The 25,039-nt window shown below is 45.2% G+C and overlaps 1 protein-coding gene across 5 annotated transcripts in view; it reads left to right on the plus strand.

Annotated features, from left to right (window-relative positions):
• Positions 1-443: 443 nt before the first annotated feature.
• Positions 444-25,039, plus strand: part of LOC140491840 (protocadherin-1-like) — a 381,682-nt gene continuing 357,086 nt past the window's right edge. Inside the window, exons 1-2 of one of the 5 annotated variants that reach the window (XM_072590239.1) lie at positions 444-800; positions 3,514-6,516. In XM_072590239.1, coding sequence (XP_072446340.1) covers positions 3,538-6,516 — 2,979 coding nt within the window. In that variant the 5' untranslated portion in view covers positions 444-800; positions 3,514-3,537. Of the gene's footprint in view, positions 801-1,113; positions 1,304-2,562; positions 2,741-3,513; positions 6,517-25,039 lie in introns of those variants that run through there. The other 4 variants (XM_072590238.1, XM_072590240.1, XR_011963438.1 and 1 more) reach the window with 4 other exon arrangements.

Genomic DNA, 25,039 nt, shown 5'->3' on the forward strand with positions numbered 1-25,039 from the left:
AGTGTAGGGGGACGAGCTGGGATTAGTTCACAGGTCGGCGCAACATCGAGGTAAAAACAATGACTGGAAACCAGATTCTGGATTAGTGGTGCTGGAAGAGCACAGCAGTTCAGGCAGCATCCGAGGAGCAGTACACCGAGGGCCGAAGGGCCTGTTCTGCACTGTATTGTTCTATGTTCTATATTCTCCCCCCAAACAAAAGTTGAAAACTAAATATCAAATAGCAGAATAGTGAGGGGAAGTAAACTCCAGCGTAACCTAAAGCAGCGATCTTTATTTTTTTTTGCAAACAGAATAAGTACTTGCAATTCCATTTAGAAAAGTTACATTCTGTGGTGAGAAACTTGTAGGATTCCTGCCGAGGTTTCTGAGTCCTGCAGCTCTGTCTGTAGATGGCGCCCTCTCTCGTTAAAACGCAGCCCCCTGTCTAACACGGGCAACAGGTAGCGACCGGCGCTCTATAAACATCAGAAGGCATTCAGAGGCAGAGAGAGAGAGAGAGAGATCCCTCACACTCACTCACTCACTCTCTCTCTCTCACACACACACACACACACACACGGAAACCTCTCAAGGCAGGGAGAAACCAGCGAGCAGGAATCTTCCCTTTGGCAATGTTTGGAGGCAGATCCCTGACTCTACTCCATCAGGTTACACTGAGACAGACAGACAGAAACCAGGGCAATATCGCCGCCGCGGGTTCTCTCCTCGCACTGGAACGGCCGGGAGGGTTTTCTCTCCGAAATGCGGAAAGTGTACGTGGGTGAAACTATCATCTAGTGAGAATTCGCTGGAATGCGGTAAGACTAGATTTCTGTCTCCAAATCATGTGTTGCTGCTATCTTTCTGTAATTGTACAAATACGTATATTTTTTCTTAAAAAGAGCCTAATCTTGTTCATTTGATTCAGTGTCAGAGGTTCATCAGCATGTAGGGTTTTTTTTATTTTAAGAGAGATGTGGCGCTCCCCGCGGGTTTTTGTCTCTGTGTGTAAATATATAGAGAGGAAGATAGTTTATTACTGAAAACAAGTGTGGAAGATTCACTGAATCATCCCCCCACCCCTCTCTCACACACACACACCCCTCCCTCCCTCTGGATGGGGCTGAGTTAGAGAGAGAATGTGTATGTGACGCGCAGCGCGGACAGTGACTCAGTTTGACTAGAAGGCAGAGACAGAGAGAGAGAGAGAGAGAGAATGTGAGAGAGAGGGAGTGTGTGTGTGTGGAGAGAGAGAGAGAGAGAAGCGAACTCTCAGAGACACAGGGGCTGCGCTGATGTGGGAACCCACTCAGTGGCCGAGGTAAGAGGCAGGGGACAGGTTGGTGCTGCTTCCCTTTTGGAAATCGCCTTGCTTTTGAAACTAAATGACCCGGGAATGTTTGGATCCAGCCTTGGTCCGGGAGGAGGAGGAGAGGGTGTTGCTGAGGGAGAGCAGCCGGAGCTGGGCTTCAGTTACTGAGTCGCTCCGGCAGCAAAGGGGGTTGTGGGGGAGCGGTACCGGCGGCTCATACAGGCTGGGGCTGGGGGATCAGGCTGGGGTGGGGGTGTCAGGGGGTCAGAGCAGGGGGGTGGGGGTCAGAGCGATGTCCTGGGACTGGGGGCTGTGTTGGCGGGCGGGGGTTCCGTCTGTACAGATGGGGGCAGTTGTGGAGGCGTGGGGATGGAAGTGTGGGGGTCGGGCTGTGGGTGGGGGAGTGTGGGGGTTCGGGGCTTTTGGGGTCGGGCTGTGGGGATGGGAGTATGGGGGTGGGGGTTGTGGGGGTCGGGCTGTTGGGGGTGGGATTGTGGGGGGTGAGGGTGGGGGCTGTGGGAGTGTGGGGTCGGGCTGTGGGAATGTGGGGTCAGGCTGTGGGGGTGGGAATGTGGGTTTGGGAGTGTGGGGGTCAGGCTGTTTCGGTGGGAGTGCGGGGATCGGGCTGTTGGGGTGTGGGTTTGGGAGTGTGGGGTCAGGCTGTGATGGTGGGAGTGTGGGGGTCGGGTTGTTGGGGTGGGAGTGTGGGTTTGGGAGTGTGGGGTCGGACTGTTGGGGGTGGGAGTGTGGGGTCGGGCTGTAGGGGTGTGGGTTTGGGAGTGTGGGGGTCGGGCTGTTGGGGGTGGGAGTGTGGGTTTGGGAGTGTGAGGTCGGACTGTTGGGGGTGGGAGTGTGGGTTTGGGAGTGTGAGGTCGGACTGTTGGGGGTGGGAGTGTGGGTTTGGGAGTGTGAGGTCGGACTGTTGGGGGTGGGAGTGTGGGTTTGGGAGTGTGGGGGTCGGGCTGTTGGGGGTGGGAGTGTGGGGTCGGACTGTTGGGGGTGGGAGTGTGGGTTTGGGAGTGTGGGGGTCGGGCTGTTGGGGGGGTGGTGACTGTACGGTATGAGTTGGGGATCGCGAAGTGTGACTGTGAAACCTCGGGCCGGTGATGGGGAGGGGGGACGTGCAGGGAGCTGCCCCCCTCTCACAGGGAGGGGGGAGGTACCATCTCCCCGGTTTCCCAAGCCGCGGGGAGTGAACCTTCCGGAGTCCATCCCCAACCCTGGCCAGGGGATGTACCTGTGGCCAACCTCCCAGAGAGTCGCTGCTCTGCCCGGCTCCCAGGCTCACCCATACACCCACCCACACACACACACACACACACACACACACACACACTTACACTGTCCATCAACCCTCCGTCAGCTCCGTCCCTCCAACACCCTCCGGGAAGATTTACCCTCAGAGACTGAAGCGTTGATTTGATGTTGTTGCCTCCTGGTTTCTCTGTGAGTGTGCACTCGCCAGCGCCAGCAGTGAGACTGTGTCTGAATGCAAGGGAATAACTGCTCTCGCAGCCCGCTGCCTCTCTCTGTCTCTGTGTGTGTGTGTATGTGTGCCTCTCCCCGTGTATATCTGTGTGTCTGTCCCTCTCCCTATCTGTGTTTCTGTGTATGTCTTTCTCTGTGTGTCTGTCTCTCTGTATGACTGTGTCCCTCTCTATATGTATGATTGTCTCTGTGTGACCGTGTCTCTCTCTCTATATCTGTGTTTCTGTGAGTCTTTTTATTTGTGTGTCTCTGTCTCTCTATATCTCTGTGTGTCTGTCTCAGTCTGTGTGTGTGCATATTTGTCTGTTTCTGTGAGTGTGTGTGCATCTGTCTCTGTATCTCTGTGTTTCTGTGTGGGTCTGTATCTGTGTGTATGTGTATATATGTGTGTGTGTGTCTGTTTCTGTGAGTGTGCATTGCAGAATGTTAAAGGACAGACTCAGGAACAGTCTGCGTTGTGCCTGGTCTCCAGTATTTTACAGCTTGTTTTATGAAGCCGTGAGAGTCGTGCAGTTGGGAAATAGGGGGTTCCTGATGCTACAATATAACTCAGTGTTCAAACTTAATGACAGTATCGATAGGACTGACTGAAACCTCTTTAAAACGCGTCGTTTGACAGGATGTAATCAGAATGTCCACATTTGTATCTTAACGGACAAATGTATTAGTATATGTATGTTTTTATTTGAAGTGTTCACTTTATTCCTGATTTGCAATCTCTCCCTACACAGATCAGACAGTATTTGTTGAAGGTGATGGATCTCATCCATGTTCCGGGGGTAGCAGGGCTCCTCTCTCTCCTGTTCTTACTGTGGCCCGTGCCCCCTTGCTGGGCACAGAGCGTGGTGAAATTTTCCCTGCAGGAGGAGCAGCCTCCAAATACCCTGATCGGGAATCCAGGTGAGACCCTGGGGCTGGACAAGAACAACAGACTGTTCAAGCTGGAGATCGGCAAACCATACCTGCGAGTGGATGAGACAGGAGGGAACCTATACACCACTGAGATCCCCATAGACAGGGAGGGGATGAACTGTGAGACACCGCTGCAATGTTTCTTAGAGTTTGAGATCTCAGTGACCAACACTCTGTACAACTCGGTGCCGATACTGATGGAAGGCAAGATTCATATCCTGGATATCAACGACAACACCCCCAGTTTTAGCTCCCCGGTCATTTCCATCTCTATCCCAGAGCACACCACAGCGGGTACTATCGTCAATATCCCCACTGCCACTGACCGTGATGCTGGCACTAATGGAGTGGCTAGCTATGAGCTTCTTGGCAGTGAAGCCCATGGGTTGTTCAGCTTGCAGGTGGCTGAGGAACACGGTGAGAAGCTGCCCCAGCTGATAGTGACTGGCCGCTTGGACAGAGAGCAGCGGGACACCTATGACCTGACCATCCGAGTGGTGGATGGGGGTAAACCCTCAAGGGCCAGCACTGCCATCCTTCGCATCACTGTGCTGGACATCAATGACAACGCCCCCAAGTTTGAGAGGTCCTCCTACGAAGGCACGGTTGAAGAGAACAGCCCGGTGGGAACCTCCATCCTCCAGGTGAGGGCAAATGACCTTGATCTGGGTGACAATTCCCAGATCGAGTACACCTTTGCCCAGGCTGCCGAGAGCGCCCGCCGCTTGCTCAGGCTGGACAAGACCAGCGGCTGGATCACAGTGCAGGGACCAGTGGACCGGGAGCAGATCAGTCAGTTCAGATTCTTTGTCCATGCCCGAGACAAGGCTCCCATCCCCAAACAGGACAGGGCGGCAGTGACCATCGCCGTCAGGGACAAGAACGATAACGCCCCCACCATTGAGATCCGTGGCATCGGCCTGGTCACCCACAAGGATGGGGTTGCCAACATCGATGAGGATGTGCCCGTTGATTCTCCGGTGGCCCTGGTCCAGGTTTCAGACCGAGATGAAGGTGAGAATGCTGCAGTCACATGTATTGTTGCTGGGGATGTCCCCTTTCAGCTGAAACCAGCCAGCGAGTCCAGCAGTGAGAGGAAGAAGAAATTCTTCCTGCAGACCACCACCCCGCTGGATTACGAGTCCGTCCAGGATTACCTGATTGAGATTGTGGCAGTCGATTCTGGTAACCCACCGCTCTCCAGCAGCAACACTCTGAAAGTGCAGGTGGTGGATGTGAATGACAACCCTCCAATCTTCACGCAGAATGTCATCCGCGTCTCCATCCATGAAAACAACCAGCCATACATTCCCATCGTCAAAGTGCAGGCAACAGATGCTGACAGTGGCAGCAATGCTGAGCTGATCTACTCTATACACCCAGACCCTTCCATCCAGGGCTTATTTGACATCAACCCAGACACAGGAGAGATTCGGGTCAATGCCATTCTTGACCGTGAGCAGCAGGAACATTACGAGTTCAAGGTGGCTGCAGCAGACAAAGGCACCCCCAGCCTTAAAGGGACAGCCACAGTGGTGGTCAGTGTTCTGGACGAAAATGATAACGACCCAAAATTTATGCTGAATAGCTACAGTTTCTCAGTACGAGAAAATCTCCCTCCGTCCAGTCCAGTTGGCATGGTCACTGTGTCAGATGCGGATAAGGACATGAATTCCCAAATATCTCTCTTTGTGGATCCAGACAATGGTGAGTTTGAGATACAAAATGGCACAGGCACTATTCTTTCCCGTGTCTCCTTTGACCGAGAACGTCAAAGTACGTACACCTTTCAACTGAAGGCAATAGATGGTGGGACCCCTCCCAGGTCAGCTTATGTCAGTGTCACCATCAATGTTTTAGATGAAAATGACAACACTCCCTTCATCACCCAACCTTCCAATTCCTCCTTTCAGCATATCAACCCCCTCGCTCATATAGGGACATCAGTGGAACAGGTAAAGGCTGAAGACATGGACATTGGAACCAATGCCAACTTGACATACAGTATTGTAAGTGGAAATCCCTTTGGCCTGTTCCATATCTCTCACGACGGAATCATATTGTTGGACAAGGAAATTTCACGGAGACATTACGGCTTGCATCGGCTTGTGGTCAGGGTGAAGGATGGAGGTACACCATCTCGCTTTGCTACTGCACTAGTGCATATTTATGTCAATGATACAATGGGAAATGTCAGCCAAGTGGAGGCTTTGGTAGGCCACAGTCTCAACACACCACTTGACGTGGACATCGCAGGAGATCCTGAGTATGAGAAAAGTAAGCAGCGAAGCAATGTGCTGTTCGGAGTGATCGCTGGGATTATTGCCGTCATACTGGTGATTGTGATTGTGGTGTTGATTCGTTACTGCAGGCAGAAGGAAGCCAAAAGTGGCTATCAGGCTGGTAAGAAAGAAAACAAGGATCTGTATGCTCCAAAACAGACCAATAAAAACACTAAGCACAAAATCAAGAAGAGCAAACCCCCAAAACCTACCAAACCACTGGAGGATGAGGAGACTGGAACCCAGAGGGGACTACAGTTCAACTTGATCAATGAATCCAGCAGTGACAGTCCTAGGATTCATCTACCACTCAACTGTAATCCAGGGAGCCCTGATCTTGGAAGGCACTACAGGTCAAACTCTCCACTGCCATCCATTCAACTCCACCCACAGTCACCCACTGCTGGCAAGAAGCATCAGGTTGTACAAGACCTTCCAGCGACCAACACCTTCGTTGGGACTGGGGACAACAACTCGACTGGCTCAGACCAGTACTCTGATTACAGTTACAAGACCAATCCTCCAAAGTACAACAAGCAGGTAGGCATGCTTACAAATGCCACTTGTCCACACTGAGTCCTTTTTAATCAATGCTTTCAGCTGGGGTAGGCCTGACTGTGTATTAAGTGATATTTAAACTCTTCTGTAAGTTTCTTTTGAAATATCAATTTTTTATTTTTTCAAGGAATGTGGCTCCATTGATGCACAATTTCATAAATAAAGTCTGTGTGTGATGTTCTCAATGTGATATAAATCTACTTTCTATTTATTTGGGTTCCATTTATGTAATATCAATGCTTAGGTGAACAATGTGTTCTTAACGTAAGCATGCAAAGCTTATGGAATCATACCATTTCTAATCTGCAACTTCATTGTGTTTGTTGGTAATGAAATGATTTTGCGAAAATAATAATTTCGAATCAAATGGCTGAAGTTTGATTATGTAGATTCTGGCTGGAACATGGAGCTTTAAACTGATCCCAGGCAACTCGGCAAACAGATTTTTCTTTCAATACATATGTGGCCTTTTATCATTCATAAATATGTGACCTTCTTAACGCTTCTGTAATGTACCTTTTGTAAAATCGGTTCTCTGTGTGAAAAAAAACAGCGAGGCAAATGCAGTGTTTAAAGGTTGAACTGTGTTTTATTTTTAAAATGGAGCAGGGTTTTGTCAGCTCTGTCATTTTAACCAAAAGCAAAGAAGCTGAATCAACACTATTTTTTTAAGAATAGCATTTCAACTAATTTTGTTTCTGTGGGCAGGAAGATATAATGCTGCAGATTCAATTTTTTTCAAAAGCTGGCTGATCAGATTTCACCGCAGACAATATCATTTTGTTAAGTGCCTTGTAGAACACCAGATCTTTTTGAAATTTCAACAGTCTCCTTCTGGTGGTGGTACAGATCAGTTTAACATTCCTGTTACTGTGTTATTTATCTCATAATATAGATACTCCCTGTGACAGTACTAAATTATACTTTCATTAGTACGTAACCCTTTAGTACAATAGCTGTATAATGTAGTGACTGAATTTGGAATCTTGCCTAAACCAATGGTATTAGATAGTTGCTGATGATGTTGCTATGTATTAAGTGCCTGTAATATCAGTGCTGATGCATTAGCCTGGAGTGTGGGTTTATAGTGTACGGTAGTCAATTGCCCAACATCATATCAGTGCATAGGTTCAATCTCTCCTCAGCTCTAATAATCTATTGCTTTGACTATCTTAACCAGTAATTCAATCTGTAAATGTAATATGAAAAATAGTGAGTTTCTTAATGACGTTCTGAGTGAAGGACAATACCTGGTGCCATATGTAGCTTTTCAACCACAATATAAAAATAAAGAACAGCTAAATGTGCATTTGCTTGAACATCCTTTGCAACCCATCAAGATATCAACAAAGTATGCCAAGGTGTACTGTTAATCTGCATTTAAATTACGGAAAATAAATTTGCACACAGCAAGGTTCCACAAATTGCCATGTGATAATGACCAGTCATTTTTGTGTTTGTTTTCTGTGATGTTGGTTGAGGGATAAGCATTGGCACAGGCAGCAGGAGAAATGAGAAGGTTTTGAAAGCTGGGCAATGGGATTTGTTCTGTCCACCTGAGTGAGGGAGCAGCTACAGCCTCAGCTTAAACTCTCTTCCAAAGCATGCCACTTCCATCAGCACAAAACCTCCAGTGCTGTGCTAAAACATCAGCGTGAACATTGTTGTACCTGTCTCTGGGGTAGGATTTAAACCTATAGACAGTGAGTCTGAGTAAAAGCCCTGAAGGATATCTGTGAGCAACGGTTAACACTTTGAGACGGTGTGTTAAATATTCTGAAGGAATTTTGTAGGAATGGGGAAAAAGTAGATTACACAGATCCGATGGTGATAGAAGAGCTGATTAAAGACTTTGTCAGAAAGACAAAAGTGAGGAGGAGTAGGTTCTCTACTGGCTCACTATCCGGTTCACTAATGCTCTCTATGGAAGAAAATCTGATCCTTGTCTTCTTCGGTACATGAGACTCCAGATTCACAGCAATAAATTCTGACCTAGTCAATGGTAGCCTTTGCTCATCAGTGAAAATAAATTTAATATGATGAAAGACGGGGAGAAAAGGTTGGTCAGCAGTGCTCAAAGTGATGGACTACACTTTCAAATGAGCTGGAGATCAGCTAATAGGAAGGTTTCGAGAAATTGTGTCCAAGTTTTTCCAAATGATAGAAAGACGTGGAGTAGCAATGAGTGGAATTAAATGATCTTGTTGATATTTGGGATGTAACTTAAACTGTTTAACAGGTCAGGCAGGTTCCCCTTGAGCATTTGTCCTGGGAGATTGATCATTTGGTGGAAACCAGATTTATCTAGAGATCTGAATGAGTAGCTACCAGCAATGGCCAGAAAGGAGGCACTGTTATTGAGTCTCATCACTTCAGGGCAGACCAGTAGAAAAATTGGCCAGTCATTGCATCCTTGATTGTTGCTCCAGTGCCTACTGGGAATTGTGATACCTTGGTGCTTGAATAACCTTTTGACAGTCCTTGCACAGGCATTGTTTGAAGTGTAAGAATTTGAAATAGATGCTGGAAGTTTGTTTGAAGCTCTTTTGAACTGGACATCAGGTACTTATGGGTTTTCAGCACCAGGGACAAAAAATTGCTGAAGACTACACTAACAATGAGAGGCTGCAGTTTGCAAACCTATCCCTGGAATGTCTTGAATTTCAATCACAACTTAGACTTGAGGACTGGAGTATTACATTATTTCAGAATTTTCTTTTGAATTCCACATTTTTACATTTGTATTCTATTGATTATCACTGAATTGTGTGCACTGTCTCCTAGTTACTTCCTTTTGCAGATACATGCTTACTGATCTGTGCAATATTTTCAGCAGGGACCTCATTATCAATAAATAAACCTGATAAGTTCACCAGATAAATGAAACTAACTAAGAGTAAGTTGTTGGGTCCTTGATTTGGTTCTAAAAGTTCAAAAAGGAATTGGTTCAATCCATGTTGAGAGACGGGATTTGATTGGAGGAGTCATTGACTTGTCTGATTTACATTTCAGTTTAGAACATAATATCAGAACCTCCCTGGAGGAACAGGGAATTGACGGTTGATGTAGTTATGAAAAGAGAGGCTTCTCCTCATTCTCATAGAGGAAGGGGAGTTGAGATGTAAGGTCACATCTTGACTTTGAAGATAGTTATAATGGGATGGTTTATAATGGGAATGTAATCGATTCCAAACCAAAAATGGAGGAAGGAAAAAATGTGGCTATGCTTTCCCAAAGAGTTTGCTGAAGAAAATTGGAAAGATCAGTCCTTTCTTCCCTTGTCTTTGCATCTGGAGAAAGTGAATGTGTTTCATCTGCTTTTCAGACTTGTGTTGGCAAAGATGAAATTAAGCAGCTGAAGATGAATCCTGTGATAGTGACCGTGGAGGAGTTCAGCTGGTGGCTGCTTGATTCTGTTTTTCTGTTGAGGTGTAACACTGATTGGAGAAGAGTGCCCAGTCTGAGGGGATTGACATGGTTAAAACCCAGAACTGCTAGACTTGCAAGTTGATGGCGATTGCTCACCTGATACTCTCTACCTTGTGTTTTACAGCAGGTTGTGGTGTCACCCATGTCCTTGAAAGACTGGTAATTTAGTGCTTGTAATGCTGAGGTAATGAGCTGACTCTGATTTTTTTAGGGGTCTCTCCAGATGTTCAAGTACAAATGGATGAAATATTATTTTCTACATATAAACACAATTCTAGTCAGCAACTGAGCCATAATGTATGCAAATACTGCTGATCCCCTGCTTTTTAAAACTGCAGGAAACGAGAGTTTTCAGTGACGCTGCCTGCGTCTTGGGACTTTGATCAGCCAACTCAGCTTTGGGCTATCTTTGACTACCCTCCTTTGCCCAGCCACACGTGACAACATCTCCTGACAACACATCATGTCAACGCTATCATTGGACGATTAAATGGTGTTTCATTTTTAGTGGTATTTGTTTCGATTCCATCATTAACCATTTTGAGCCAAACCCAGTATCTAGTGGAAATTATTCAGCCCATCACTGAAGTAGCACCAGTCTGTTAACAGAGAATGATGAACTCACGAGGCATAATAAATCTAGCTGTTTTTTAAAATGAAATTCATTGCAAATAAAACCCTGGGCTATGGTAGCCTAAGAGCAAGCTATGATCACAGGAGTACATCTCGCAATTGCTGTGAGCATTGATAGGAACAAGAGGTAACCAAAATCTTTTATTTTCACCAGATTTAGTAGGTTAGAGTGAAATTAAGACTTAAATTTATGCAAGGGGCTGTAGAAATTTCAAACTCTCTTCCGCAAACAGCAATTAATGCTGGATTAATTGATGATTTTAAGACTGGTCCCAGTGAAAAGTAAGTCTCTTAAATCTATCAAGAGATGTGGGACAAAGAGAGATGGTTAAGTGGACTTGGGTCACACATCAACCATAATCTCATTGAGTATTGGGAGAGGCTCAGTTGGAAATGGTCTCCTTGTTTCCTGCTTCATTTTAATGGCTCACCTGAGATTTGGCACATCTTGACAGTTCAATACCTTCTTGGTACTGCAAGCACATACATGTTTGTACTGCCTGGCATAATCACAGGATGCCTTAAAGTACTTAATAACCATGAAGCACTTTTGAGGTATAAATACCACTGAATCCCTACAATGTTGGAATCGGACCATTCAGCCTATTGAGTCCATACTGTCCCTATAAGGAACATCCCAAACAAATTAATCCCTCACTCTATCACTGTCACCCTGCATTTCCAATGACTATCCCAGATAACCTAAGCATCCTAGGACACTGCTGGGTAATTTAGCGTGGCCAATCCACCTAGCCTGTGCATCTTTGAACTGTGGGAGGAAATTGGAGCACCCAGAGGAAGTCCACACAGACAAGAGGTATTGGGGATTTTCTTAAATCCCCACTTATGGGGCTCAAACCAATGACTAGAAGGTATAGTTATTAAATCTGCAGGTGACACCCACGTTGGAGGTGTGGTGGACAGTGAAGAAGGTTACCTCAGAGTACAACAGGATCTTGATCAGATGGACCAATGGACTGAAGAGTGGCAGATGGAGTTTAACTTAGATAAATGTGGGGTGCTGCATTTTGGAAAAGCAAATCATAGCTGGACTTAGACACTTAATGGTAAGGTCCTGGGGAGTGTTGCTGAACAGAGAGTCCTTGGAGTGCAGGTTCATAGCTCCTTGAAAGTGGAGTCACGGGGAGGTAGGATAGTGAAGAAGGTGTTTGGTATGTTTTCCTTTATTGGTCAGAGTATTGAGTACAGGAGTTGGAGGGTTATGTTGCGTCTGTACAGGACATTGGTTAGGCCACTTTTAGAATATTGTGTGCAATTCTGGTCTCCTTCCTATCGGAAAGATGTTGTGAAATTTGAAAGTGTTCAGAAAGGTTTTACAAGGATTTTGACAGTGTTGGAGGATTTGAGCTATAGGGAGAGGCTGAATAGGATAGGACTGTTTTCCCTGGATCATCGAAGGCTGAGGGGTGACCTTATAGAGGTTTATAAAATCATGAGGGACATGGATAGGGTAAATAGACAAAAGTCCCTGGGGTGGGAGAGTCCAGAACTAGAGGGCGTAGGTTTAGGGTGAGAGGGGAAAGATATAAAAGAGACCTAAGGGGCAACCTTTTCACACAGAGGGTGGTACGTGTATGGAATGAGCTGCCAGAGGAAGTGGTGTACTGTTTGACTCACAGTGAGCCATGTTATTGAGCCAAGCCGATGGCCTACTTAACATCATTGATACGTGAATTGTTCTATTTGTGTTAATGCTTGTTTCGATGTCGTGTTAAATCAGCCAGCTAAAAGCCAAAACCTAAAAAGCTGCACCTCTAGCAACTCACTCTTTGGGTTCTTTGCAGCTAGATGGTCTCTGTCACTGTCCAGATTGAAGTATTAAACATCCCTGGTGACATTTGAGAGTGAGGCCAGTACCGCATCTTCTAACCAAGACACTGTTAAAACGTTTTATCCAGAAACAGATTCTGACTTTGCAAGCTTGCAATTGTTACTTGCTGGAGGAAGAGTGTAAGGAACTGTAATCCTAGAATACTGAACGCCATGCTCGGGAATTGAGCACAATGTTCTCAGCCTGCACTCCAGAGCAGTACTGAAGGACTGCTATACTGTCAATACTACCTGCTTTTGTATAGCATGTGAAGATGAAAGGAATCATTGGCACTATTTTAAAAGGTAGAAGGGTGTTATCTTTGGTGTCCTGGACAATATTTATCCCTCAATCAACACACTGAAAATAAACACTGTCTATCTATTGTTCTTATTATTTGGGAGCTGGCTATGTGCAAATTAGCTGTTAAGTTTCCTGTACTGCAATTCTGACTACACTTTCAGAGGGCACTTCATTGGCTCAAAAGGACTTTAGGACTTCTGAGGTTGTGAAAGGGCTATATAATTGCATGAATTTTAGCAAAAAATAATGGCAGATGGATTCTGTTCCACATTTGATACTCCAGACAGTGTTCTGTGTTTAAATCAAGTCAGCCTAGGTGGCTAGAATTCTATTTGACTGTCCAATACAAAGGTTAAGCAAATCGTTCACTAGGAGATGGTGGTGTAGTGATAACACCCCTGATAATCCAACAATCCAGGCTAATGTTCTGGGGGAATGGGCTTGAATCCCAAGTGTGGAGACGATAAAATTGGAATTCAATTCCTAAAAAAAATCTGGAATTATGAAAGAAGCTAGTCAAATGGAGGCCAGGTAATTATTGTTGTAACAAAACCCATCCGGTTCACTAATATCCTTCAGGGAAGGAAATCTGGCAGCTGATGTGACTACATGTGAGTCCAGACCAGATCCTACTGCCCCCTCGCCCATGACCTCACCCCCCATCACCAAACCATCACCTCCCAGACCATACAGAATCCCAGACCATACAGAACCTCATCACCTCAGGCGATCTCCCACCCACAGCTTCCAATCTCATAGTCCGGGAACCCCGCACTGCCCGGTTCTACCTCCTTCCCAAGATCCATAAGCCTGACCACCCTGGCCGACCCATTGTTTCAGCATGCTCCTGCCCCACTGAACTCATCTCTACCTACCTCGACACTGTCTTATCCCCCCTAGTCCAGGAACTCCCCACATACGTTTGAGACACCACCCACGCGCTCCACCTCCTCCAAGACTTCTGTTTTGCCGTCCCCAACGCCTCATCTTCACCATGGATATCCAATCCCTCTACACCTCCATCCGCCATGACCATGGCCTCCAAGCCCTCCGTTTTTTCCTCTCCAGATGTCCCCAACAGTACCCTTCCACCGACACTCTCATTCGTTTGGCTGAACTGGTCCTCACCCTTAACAATTTCTCCTTTGAATCCTCCCACTTCCTCCAGACCAAAGGGGTAGCCATGGGCACACGTATGGGCCCCAGCTATGCCTGTGTCTTTTTTGGCTACGTAGAGCAGTTGATCTTCCATAATTACACCGGCACCACTCCCCACCTCTTCCTCCGCTACATTGATGACTGCATTGGCGCCACCTCGTGCTCCCGCGAGGAGGTTGAGCAATTCATCAACTTCACCAACACATTGCACCCTGACCTTAAATTTACCTGGACCATCTCTGACACCTCCCTCCCCTTCCTGGACCTCTCCATCTCCATTAATGACGACCGACTTGACACTGACATTTTTTACAAACCCACCGACTCCCACAGCTACCTGGATTACACCTCTTCCCACCCTATCTCTTGCAAAAATGCCATCCTGTATTCCCAATTCCTCCGCCTCCACCGTATCTGCTCCCAGGAGAACCAGTTCCACCACAGAACACAGCAGATGGCCTCCTTCTTTAGAGACCGCAATTTCCCTTCCCACGTGGTTAAAGATGCCCTCCAACGCATCTCGTTCATATCCCGCACCTCCGCCCTCAGACCCCACCCCTCCAACCGTAACAAGGACAGAACGTCCCTGGTGCTCACCTTCCACCCTACCAACCTTCGCATAAACCAAATCATCCGCCGACATTTCCTCCACCTCCAAACAGACCCCACCACCAGGAATATATTTCCTTCCCCACCCCTTTCCGCCTTCCGCAAAGACCGTTCCCTCCATGACTACCTGGTCAGGTCAACGCCCCCCCCCCCACAACCCACCCTCCCATTCTGGCACTTTCCCCTGCCACCGCAAGAACTGTAAAACCTGCACCCACACCTCCTCCCTCACCTCTATCCAAGGCCCTAAAGGAGCCTTCCACATCCATCAAAGTTTTATTTGCACATCCACTAATATCATTTATTGTATCCATTGCTCCCGATGCTGTCTCCTCTACATTGGGGAGACTGGGCACCTCCTAGCAGAGCCCTTTAGGGAACATCTCCAGGACACCCGCACCAATCAACCACACCGTCCCGTGGCCCAACATTTCAACTCCCCCTCCCACTCTGCCGAGGACATGGAGGTCCTGGGCCTCCTTCACCGCCGCTCCCTCACCACCAGACGCCTGGAGGAAGAACGCCTCATCTTCCGCCTCAGAACACTTCAACCCCAGGGCATCGATGTGGACTTCAACGGTTTCCTCATTTCCCCTTCCCCGACCTCACCCTAGTTCTAAACTTCCAACTCACCACTGTCCCCATGACTTGTCCGACCTGCCTATTTCCTTTTCCACCTATCCACTCCACCCTCTCCTCCTTGATCTATCACCTTCATCCCCTCCCCCATTCACCCATTGTACTCTATGCTACTCTCTCCCACCCCCACCCTCCTCCCGCTTATCTCTCCATGTTTCAGGCTCACTGCCTTTATTCCTGATGAAGGGCTTTTGCCCGAAACGTCGATTTTGAAGCTCCTTGGATGCTGCCTGAACTGCTGTGCTCTTCCAGCACCACTAATCCAGAATCTGGTTTCCAGCATCTGTAGTCATTGTTTTTACCTCAAACTCTTTAACTGTCCTGTGAAATGGCTTCGGAAGCTTTTCAGTTCAACAGCAATTAGCGATGGGCAACTAATAATTCAGCTTTCCATGTCCAGTATAAAATTTAGAATTACCTTTATTCTCACATGAATACAGTGGAAAGTTTACAAATCATCACTTCGGCCCCTCTTATATACCAAGGTGTTTTGGTACTGATTCTTAAGTGCAAATTCTTGAGGTAAAATAATCTGGGAATAAATAAGGAAATAAAAAGTTCAGCAATAAATAATAAAAATAGAGAACTGAGTTCAGAATAACAGTCCTTCCAAGAGTAAAATTCATTTCCAATCCTTCTGCCTGACCAGGAACACCCAGCAGACTGGTGGGTGACTGGGCTAGTTCAGGCCCAAATAATAGCTGTAACAAAGTTCCAACAGTTGTATATTGTTTGGTGTAAACAAAGTTGTGAAGGTTTTTTTTTAAACTGGAAGACTTCCCTTCCAATCGATGCCTTCTTAAAATGCTTGCCTCACAACATCAATTATTCGAAAGGGAACGGCATTTTAAAGGGGTTATTTTTCATCTGGAGCGGTTGGTACAGAATAAGTGAGGATCTGTGTAGATGTGCTGGGCCCACTGCATGGGATTTGATAAATGGGATGATTGAATTTCCACCAGGGTGTCCCAGTTAACAGGCTTGCACAGCGAGTGGCTAATGATGATGTGGACTCCAGTCCATATGTTGATGCTGCTCTGGGCTTGTTTTCTCTAAATGTGTTGTAATGTGTTGGTAAGCAAGACACTTTAACATCTGTTTCTCATAAGGGTACAGCTCCACATCGGTGGGAATGCAGAACTGGCTCGTGGAAGCTGGTGGATGTTTGACAATTGAGTGAAGGAACCGTTACCAGTTCCCCAAACCCCTGTCATTTGGGAGTGCATTTGTATTCAGCTCTTTCAGATGTTGAGAATGCAACACACAGATTATAATCTGCCCGTGGCAAAAAGTAAAGAAATAGACAGGACCTTCAGTGGTGCATGAAAACAATTGAGTGGCAGTTGAAGTAATTCTGAACATAGTTGCAGCATCATTGTTTTAAAACGTACAGTGAAAGTCTTTTAAGCTTTTGAACTTTTCTTGTTTCTTGGTTAATGCAGGTTTCAGGGTATTTGACTTTGATGTTTCATGCCAATTATAATGTACAGTACAGTACCAGAAGGAGAATTAATGCAGATTATAATCTGGCAATGCATCATCGGATTCCAATTGAGCCGTGATGGTGTCAGAGAGCAGGAGGAGCGAATTGCTGCCTGGTGTTGGATCCCCTGACCCAAAATGAGGTCATTTAGTACACTCTTCTCCATCCCAGATCACCCTGTGGTGACATTTTGATTCACTTGTTCTGTTTTTACATGGATGATTAGAATTTATTCATCCCCAGTTTCCTGTTTCTCTTCTGTCCTCTCCTTAGAGACAGGTCTAGATCAGTGAGAGTTGTGTTTGGATACAGCAGAGCAGTGTTGAAGAGGTGCTCGGTTGGTTTCTCATGCTTACATTTGTAAGGCAGCAGTGGCTGTGGAATTGAGAATATTCATGCCCTTTTTTTATCCACAGGATGTGATTGTCGCTGGATAGATCAGCATTTATTACCCATCGCTCATTGTCCATAGTGCAGTTAAGAGTCTGCACTGCTGTGACTCTGAAGTCACATGAAGGCAAGACCAATTTAGGACAGCAGACTTCCTTCCCTCAGGGACGTTAGTGAACCTGATAGATTTCTCCAACAATTGACAGTAGTCATCGTGAGTCTAGACTAGAATGGTGCTGGAAAAGCACAGCAGGTCAGGCAGCATCTGAGGAGCAGGAAAATTGACGTTTCAGGCAAAAGCCCTTCATTAGGAATAGAGGCAGGGTGCCTGCAGAGTGGAGAGATAAATGAGAGGGGGATGGGGGTGGGGAGAAAGTAGCATAGAGTACAATCATTGTACTCTTTGCTACCTTCCCCCATCCTCCCCTCCCCTCCATCACCTCCTTCCCCACCCCCATTCACCTATTGGATTCTATGCTACTTTCTCCCCACCCCCATCCCCCTCTCATTTATCTCTCCACTCTGCAGGCACCCTGCCTCTATTCCTAATGAAGGGCTTTTGCCTGAAACGTCAATTTTCCTGCTCCTCAGATGCTGCCTGACCTGCTGTGCTTATCCAGCACCACTCTAATCTAGACTCTGGTTTCCAGCATCTGCAGTCCTTGTTTTTACCTTTAAATAGTCACCGTGAGACTCTTAATTTTGGAATCTTTTTCTATTGAATTCAAGTTCCACTATTTACCATGGTGGGATTCGAACCTGGGTACCCGAAATGTTACCTGGATCTCTGGATTGACAGTCCAACAATAATACGACTGGGCCATTCCATCCCTGGTAGCATCTTGCTGTTGCCTAAAGAGGGTCACTGTATCTGCTGACATGAGGCCAAGAAGCTCGGGCCTGTGGGAGGGGGAGGGTTGGAGTCTCTTTCTCTCCTGGGGCTGTAACCCTCCTACGGGATAAATTCAATGACCAGCTTATAGACTGAAGAAGTTAGGACTGTTCTCCTTGGAGAGAAGAAGGCTGACAGAAACCTTGAATGGCGTTCTCAGTTTCAGCAGGGGGCCAAACCACATAGGTAGGGAGAAGCTGTTCTCTTGTAAAAGAAGAACGAACACAAAGGGCATAGCTTTAAAGTGATTTACAACCAAAGCAAAGGCGCTGTATGAAAAAAATGTTTTTGCCTAGCGAGTAGTTAGGGTCTGGACACACTGCCTGGAAATGTAGGGGAGGCAGGTTCAATTGAGGCATTCACCAGGGCATTGGATGGTTATTTGGATAGACATGGTGTTCAGCAATATGGGGAAAAGACAGGAGATTGGCATTCTGTAAACTAACCAGTGTAGGTTAGTGGGCCGAATGGCCTCCTTCTGCCCTGTAATTAATCCATGAGCTGGTCTTTTCTCACAAACCACCTCTGTTGGCATCAATAACTGCCTGTTATGCATCCTACTCAATATTCAGTTGTGTTAAAAGAAATGGATTGACCGTTGACCAGGTAAGCAATGTGAGCTGCTAGTTTGCACTAACCTGATGTGACTGTCTGTCCCATCAACTTTACACAAGATATATTTCCACAGCTGGAACCATCCCTTGGCATTGGCTCACTCTTTAGTCCTTTTGTATTCTCTCTTTCATCCATAGAACATCCCAATTCTCCTCCAGTCACCATTGTTCTTTTAGCTAAGATGCTGTTCACTGAACATGGACGCTTGGTCTGTTGAACGCCAGCATCACGCCCAATGATGAACATGTTTTCCCAAGTGTCAGAGCTTGGGAGCTCATCTGTCATAAGTTGAGAAACAAAAACAGAAATTGCTGGAAAATCTCAGCAGGTCTGCCAACGTCTGTGCAGAGAAATCAGAGTAAACGTTTTGGGTCTGGTAACCCTTCCTCAGAATCAGCTTTTCCAGCAACTTCCATTTTAGTTTCTGATTTACAGCTTCCACAGTTCTTTCGGGTTTTTAATCATAGGTTGTGTTTGTGTGATATAAAAGTGTGCATTTACACATGAGTTGAAACAGGTCAGGTATCCTGGACATCATTTCATTGACGTGACCAGTTTCAAGCTGTCATTGTCAAATAAGACTGAATTGAAAGTGCCATGAACACAGAAATTGCTAGAGAAACTCAGCATGTCTGGCAGCATCTGTGGACTAAGAGAGAGAATTGATGTTTTGAGTCCAATGACCCTTCATCAGAATTCAAGTCCTGAACCTGTAGTATTAACTCTTGTTTTGTCTCCTTAGATGCTGCCAGACTTGCTGAGTTTCTCTGACAATTTTTGCTTTTTTTTTCAGATCTTCAGCATCACAGTTCTTTTGTTGAAACTGCAATGATTTGGTAGCGTCTTGAGCAATGTTATTGTAATCAGAAAAGGCAGTATCTTGTCATGATTGTTTTTATTTTATTCTTGTAAGTTTTGATGTGAGCGTTGATACTCCTGTCTTAGCCACTGGCCTGGGAGTGGGATTTATGATTTGAAGTTAAATTAACAAAGCTTAAATTTTATAGAAGCTCCAAATATCTGATGTAAAGTTCCAGGAAACCAGAATCTCTCCTAGATAGCCGAGCACCTTCATCAGCAAAGTGCACTTTGAATAATCTTGCAACACAAATATTGTGTTTCAAAATTAATTCCAGTCATTTACCGGAGTTGATTCCAAGTATATCCAGGTGTGACTGATTTGGATAATTAACCCATATCATCTTCATTCAGCCTGGATGTTTGGCACCCCTATCAGAAACCTATAATTTCATGTTTAAAAACGTAACCAGAGATCAAGCTTGTTAAATATCGAGCTTTCCTTTCTTATCCTAGAGGATAAAGCAGTTCAAGGCATTTCATAATTTTATCGAACTTGCTCAGAATGCACATGAATGAGCCAAGCTGAATACCCAGGATATGACTGGCTAGCAGCAGGAAAGTATTTTGCTCTGAGCAATTTCGGTGGCTGTAATCTTGTCATGGCTAGTCTCCCTAAAGGGCAGAATAATTCTCCCTTTCATACTGCCTCTGACTTATACAAGATGCTGTGCAACAAATCACCGTGGCTTTTTGGACAGCACCTTCCAGATCCCTGACTTCCAACGCCTGAAAGGACAGGAGCAGCAGGCACAGAGGAATTCCCACCATGCCGTTTCTCTGGAAAGTCACTCTTTAACAGCATGTGCATGTACTCAGGCCTGTGGTAACTTAACAAGGGGAGAGTTCACTGTCAGCATCAGACAGGGTTGGGGAATAAATATGGTGTTATCAGTGAGGCTCATGTCCCAGTGAATGAATATGAAAGAAAAGAAGCTTATATTTCTGTCAGAAATACGCAGTTATTGGATTGTTGCAGCTTGTGAGATCCTTGATTGTCTATATTCAGTCTGATAGCTCAGATTATAGTTCATTCAGCCCTAACTCTGCCTTTTCCAGCTGTGGAGTCTGCGCTTGCCAAATTTCTCTTTTCTGATTGGAATAAGCCTCATTTAAATGGCATTAGTCCAGTGACCTTTCTTCTCGACAGTGCTGAAGGAGACTCATAACAGACTCAAAATGTTATCTCGGTTTCTCTCTCCACTAATGGTGGCTGACCTGTTGAGCTTCTCCAGCTGGTCACTTTCTAACCTGTGGCTTTTAGCACAGAATTCTTCCCAGCTGTGATGTCACCCCACTCCAAGTCGGACAACCTTGTATTGGAGGGTCCATAGACTTAAAATACGAAGATAGCTATTAGATGAGGTTACTGATTTGGTTTGATTTATTGCTGTCACGTGTCCCGAGGTACAGTGAAAGGTGTTGTCTTAAGTACTTTACAGACAGACTGTACTATACAAGTGCATCAGGATAACAGAACAGAGTGCAGGATACAGAGTTACAGCTGCAGAGAAGGTACAGAGAGAGATCAACATTCACATTAAAAAGGTCCTTTCTAAAGGCTGATAACAGCAGGGAAGAAACTCGAATCTGTTTGTACGTGAATTCAAACTTTTATATTTTCTACCTGACAGAAGAGAGTATAACTGGAGTGGGAAAGGGCTTTGATTATGGTGGTTGCTTTCCCGAAGCAGTGGAAAGTGTAGATGAATCTAAGGTGATGTCTACTGAAGGATAACAGGCATCACCTACAGCTGAGAAGCTGCATTCTGCAGGAGGGACAGACAGACACTACTCACCCATCACCATGTAATAGCCTCAGAAACAATAATAGCTTCATCCGATTAAGGGGGAAGGGCTTATAAGACTTGGGTCCTCTGTTTTTACACAATTTCAATCAGTGCAGGAGAGCAGTTTTACCCTGTTTTATTCAGAAATACTACCTTTTATATAAAGTGACCACAGCCCCAAACAGTACCAGAGTCCAGCTCCTTCCTGACGCCTATCAGCATCCACTTTGGAACTCTGTACAGCTTTTATATTCCTCTGGCTCTTTCACAATGATCTGCATTTCTATGGCACCCATCACTGGAACAATTCAATTAGCAAAATGAGGGAAAGAGGTCATGAAGCCTGAATTGATGCATTTAGCTGTAGACTGGGTCCCTGTCTTTGGAGGTGACGTGCACACTTTGAGTAAATGTTGATTCTGGACTCTTCCTGAAATCCTGATGATTACAAAAAGCAAATGCGACATTGTGCTTTGTTCCTTCAGTTCAGAGAGGTTTATGATGTAGAAGTTGGATTGATTTTCCAAATCCTGTTTTTTTTGTTGGAGACATGCATTAGTCTGGTTACTCTGGGGATGAATGGGTCTCCCATGGGTGAGGAAGGAGGGGAGAGGGGAAATGTTGATATTACTGTTCCCTTAGGGATGGAAGTTTTACACTGTGCTGCACCTGTTCCGTCACTTCATGCCTTAAACCGACTTCCTTGTTTCCAGGCAACCAGCTCCTATTACCTGCAAATAATCCCACTTCCTGCTTCATCCTGCCCATCTGCATCACAGGAGAACATCTGTTTGATGAGATGTTGGGTTTTGATGCCGTGGTTTTTCCTTGTATCTTATTTTCTTTCCTCTCCAATCACATTTCAGGAAAGACCTGGAGAAATGATTGTAAATGAGCAGAAATGAAGTCACCTACCATTAATATTTCATGTTGCAATATGCAGTTTAGTAATTATCGCACATGCTTTTTTTTTAAAAAACATGCTGTTGTTACTGTAAAGTTTTTTGACTGAGTCCCTTCTTCCTGAAACACAGCTCCTTTACTGTCCCCTCCACCAATGTTAATGACAATTTACAAGGGTCTGCCTGAGAGCATAGCTTTCACAGCTCAAGTCGAAGCTGAAGAATTAGTAACTGAATGGAGGTCTCATGAGCAGATTTAGGATCTCGTCCTAAAAGTTTACTCTTGGCTTTTATTCCACGTTCATTCTTGGGAGGTAAGTATTGCTGGCAAGACCAGCGTTTGTTGCACATTCCACACATTATTGGCCCTTCCTTTCTAGCAGAGAGTTCGATACAACAGAATGCTCTTTTCAGAGCAAAGTTGAGTCAACCACATTTTGTTTTAAACTGAAGTCACGTATAAAAGACCCAGTTAAGTAAAGGTGAGCTTTTCCCTTCATTGAAAATATATAATTTCACTCCATGAAAGTGATTCTTAAGAATGAATCATAATTTAGGGCAATCAAAGTTTGTTTAAACTGTTACAATTATAACCAAATCAGAATCTGGATAATATTTTGTGTGTGTCTGTCTGGGTTGGGGGGTTGTGTGTGTGAGATAGAGAGAGAGAATTGCTCAATGGATATGTTGCTGCAACGATACAGATATTCTTGGAAAAATCAAGTATTCTGATGTTACTAAATGTTTGTCCCTGGCTGCTTTCCAGTTAAAGATCAGAGTTCTAAATTGAAATGAATCTCTGTTATGACAGGATATTAAAATACCCCAAAAAACGATTCCAAGAATTAAGGATTGGTGGTGTATGCAAAGGGACAGATGACAAGGTCTGTGTCAGGTCCTATTTTTCGATGATAATGTATGAAACCTACATGCAAACCAAGAGGGTGGCTCCCTCTGCAATTTAGAAGATTAAGTATGGTCAAAGTTTTACCTATATGAAGGGATGCAGATCATGTGAACTGGGTGAAAATGTTTCCATTAGTTTGCTGAGCTTTAGCACTAGAGGGCATAGTCAAAAGATTGATGTCTGAAAGAGTGAAACTGGAAGTCACTTTGAAAGCGTGGGAGAAGGTGGTAACTCTAGTTGTGTGTATAGCGATTGTTAAGACTAAAGGTCAATAGGTTTTTGTTATCTCACGGGTTGGGTCACTGATCATCAATGAGACTTCATGAGGGACTATTCCCTTGTTCCCATGCACGAAGGCCCGACTGCTGTAGCCCATTATGGCAGTAAATGGAAATTCCTTTTTGAATAATTGGATGAAAATGCTTGACTGATGATCACATAGACCAGGTCATGGACGGAAAATTATTTCCATTGACTGGAAAAGTTGTTGTCATGATTGACGGAACCTGTGTGCAGAGCATTTTTGTAAATTTGAAATGGAAATATTGGAAAACTCAAGCTCAAGTCAGTGTGGATTGATCTTATGTTAGACTGTTGTGTGACATCATTGAGAGACTGGCACCATTCTAAACCAAGGGAAAAGAAGGCTTGGCTTGGAACAGTTCTGTGATGAAGAGAGGCTGGAGGAGCTTCCTCTTTGGAAGAGACAAAGTTGAGGGGGGGCCTGCTCGAGATGTGTAAGGTTATGAGAGCCAAGGACAGGGTGGATAGAAAGCTGTTCCTCTTAGTTTTTCTTTTGTGTCATTACTACCCAGACAACAGTTGAAAGTTGACATGTCAACCAGACCACGTACCGATAACAGGGGGGTGGAAGAACAGCTGACCTGGTAAGGATGGCAGTTTTCTTCCCTAGAGGAAGGGCATTACACAACCAATGGGTTTTCCCCCAGACAATCACCATGGATTCAGGATTCAATATTCTTAATTCTGGACATTTTTTAAAATTCAATCCAAATTCCACCACCTACCATGGTTGTATTTGAAGCTGGTCACCCAGAGCATTACCTGGATCTGCAGGCCATTGCCTCCCTTAGTCAAAGGGTCAATAATAAGGGGGCATGATATGAAAGTGAAAGGCAGGAGATTTAGAGGGGGTTTGAGGAAACCTCTTTTCACCCAGACGTGCTGGGGGTCTGCAATATACTGCCTGGGAGTACAGTAGAGGTGGGAAGCTCACAACCTTTAAAGCTCTTGGGCAGGCACCCCAAATGTCATAACATTCAAGGCTATGGGCCTACTGTGGGAAACTGGGATTAGTGTTAGTGGTAGTGTATTTCTGGTAGTTCAGGTTAGGCGGGCTGAAGGGCTTCCTCCATACTGTATGATTTTAAGATTTGTTGATTCTGTACTTGTGGTGATTTCTAGAATCAGGAACAAGTTGTAAAGCAATGTGTTATGGTGTATTCTGTCTATTGTGGAAGAGGTGATGTTGTCAGGAGAAAGTGAGGACTGCAGATGCTGGAGTATCAGAGCTGAAAATGTGTTGCTGGAAAAGCGCAGCAGGTCAGGCAGCATCCAAGGAACAGGAGAATCGATATTTCGTGCATAATCCTGAAGAAGGGCTGATGCCCGAAACGTCGATTCTCCTGTTCCTTGGATGCTGCCTGACCTGCTGCGCTTTTCCAGCAACATATTTTCAGCTGTGATGTTGTCAGGTTCAGGTGTTGGGTATTGATACTGTGCCAGCCTTCTGCTACAAGTGTGTTGCTATACTCCTGCAATGTGTTCAAGATGGGGAAGTTAGATCTGGTTAACTTTATATTTATAATAAGCAACAGGAGAAGTTTGTATTCCACGTTGACCCAATCCTTATAACATTCAGATTCTTTTTCTTAAGCATTACAAATTGCTTCCATGACTGGTGATAGACCTAGACTTGACCCTACTGGCTAAGATGTTTTCTCCAGATGTATGTTTGGATGGGAGTTTTGGACAATTTTTATAACAGGGAATTTTTCACAGATGCGCTGTTTCCCCAGTGCATTTTGACCCTTACGTTTTGTTAA

The sequence above is a fragment of the Chiloscyllium punctatum genome, chromosome 20 (genome assembly GCF_047496795.1).
Source record: "Chiloscyllium punctatum isolate Juve2018m chromosome 20, sChiPun1.3, whole genome shotgun sequence".
Lineage (NCBI taxonomy): Eukaryota > Metazoa > Chordata > Chondrichthyes > Orectolobiformes > Hemiscylliidae > Chiloscyllium > Chiloscyllium punctatum.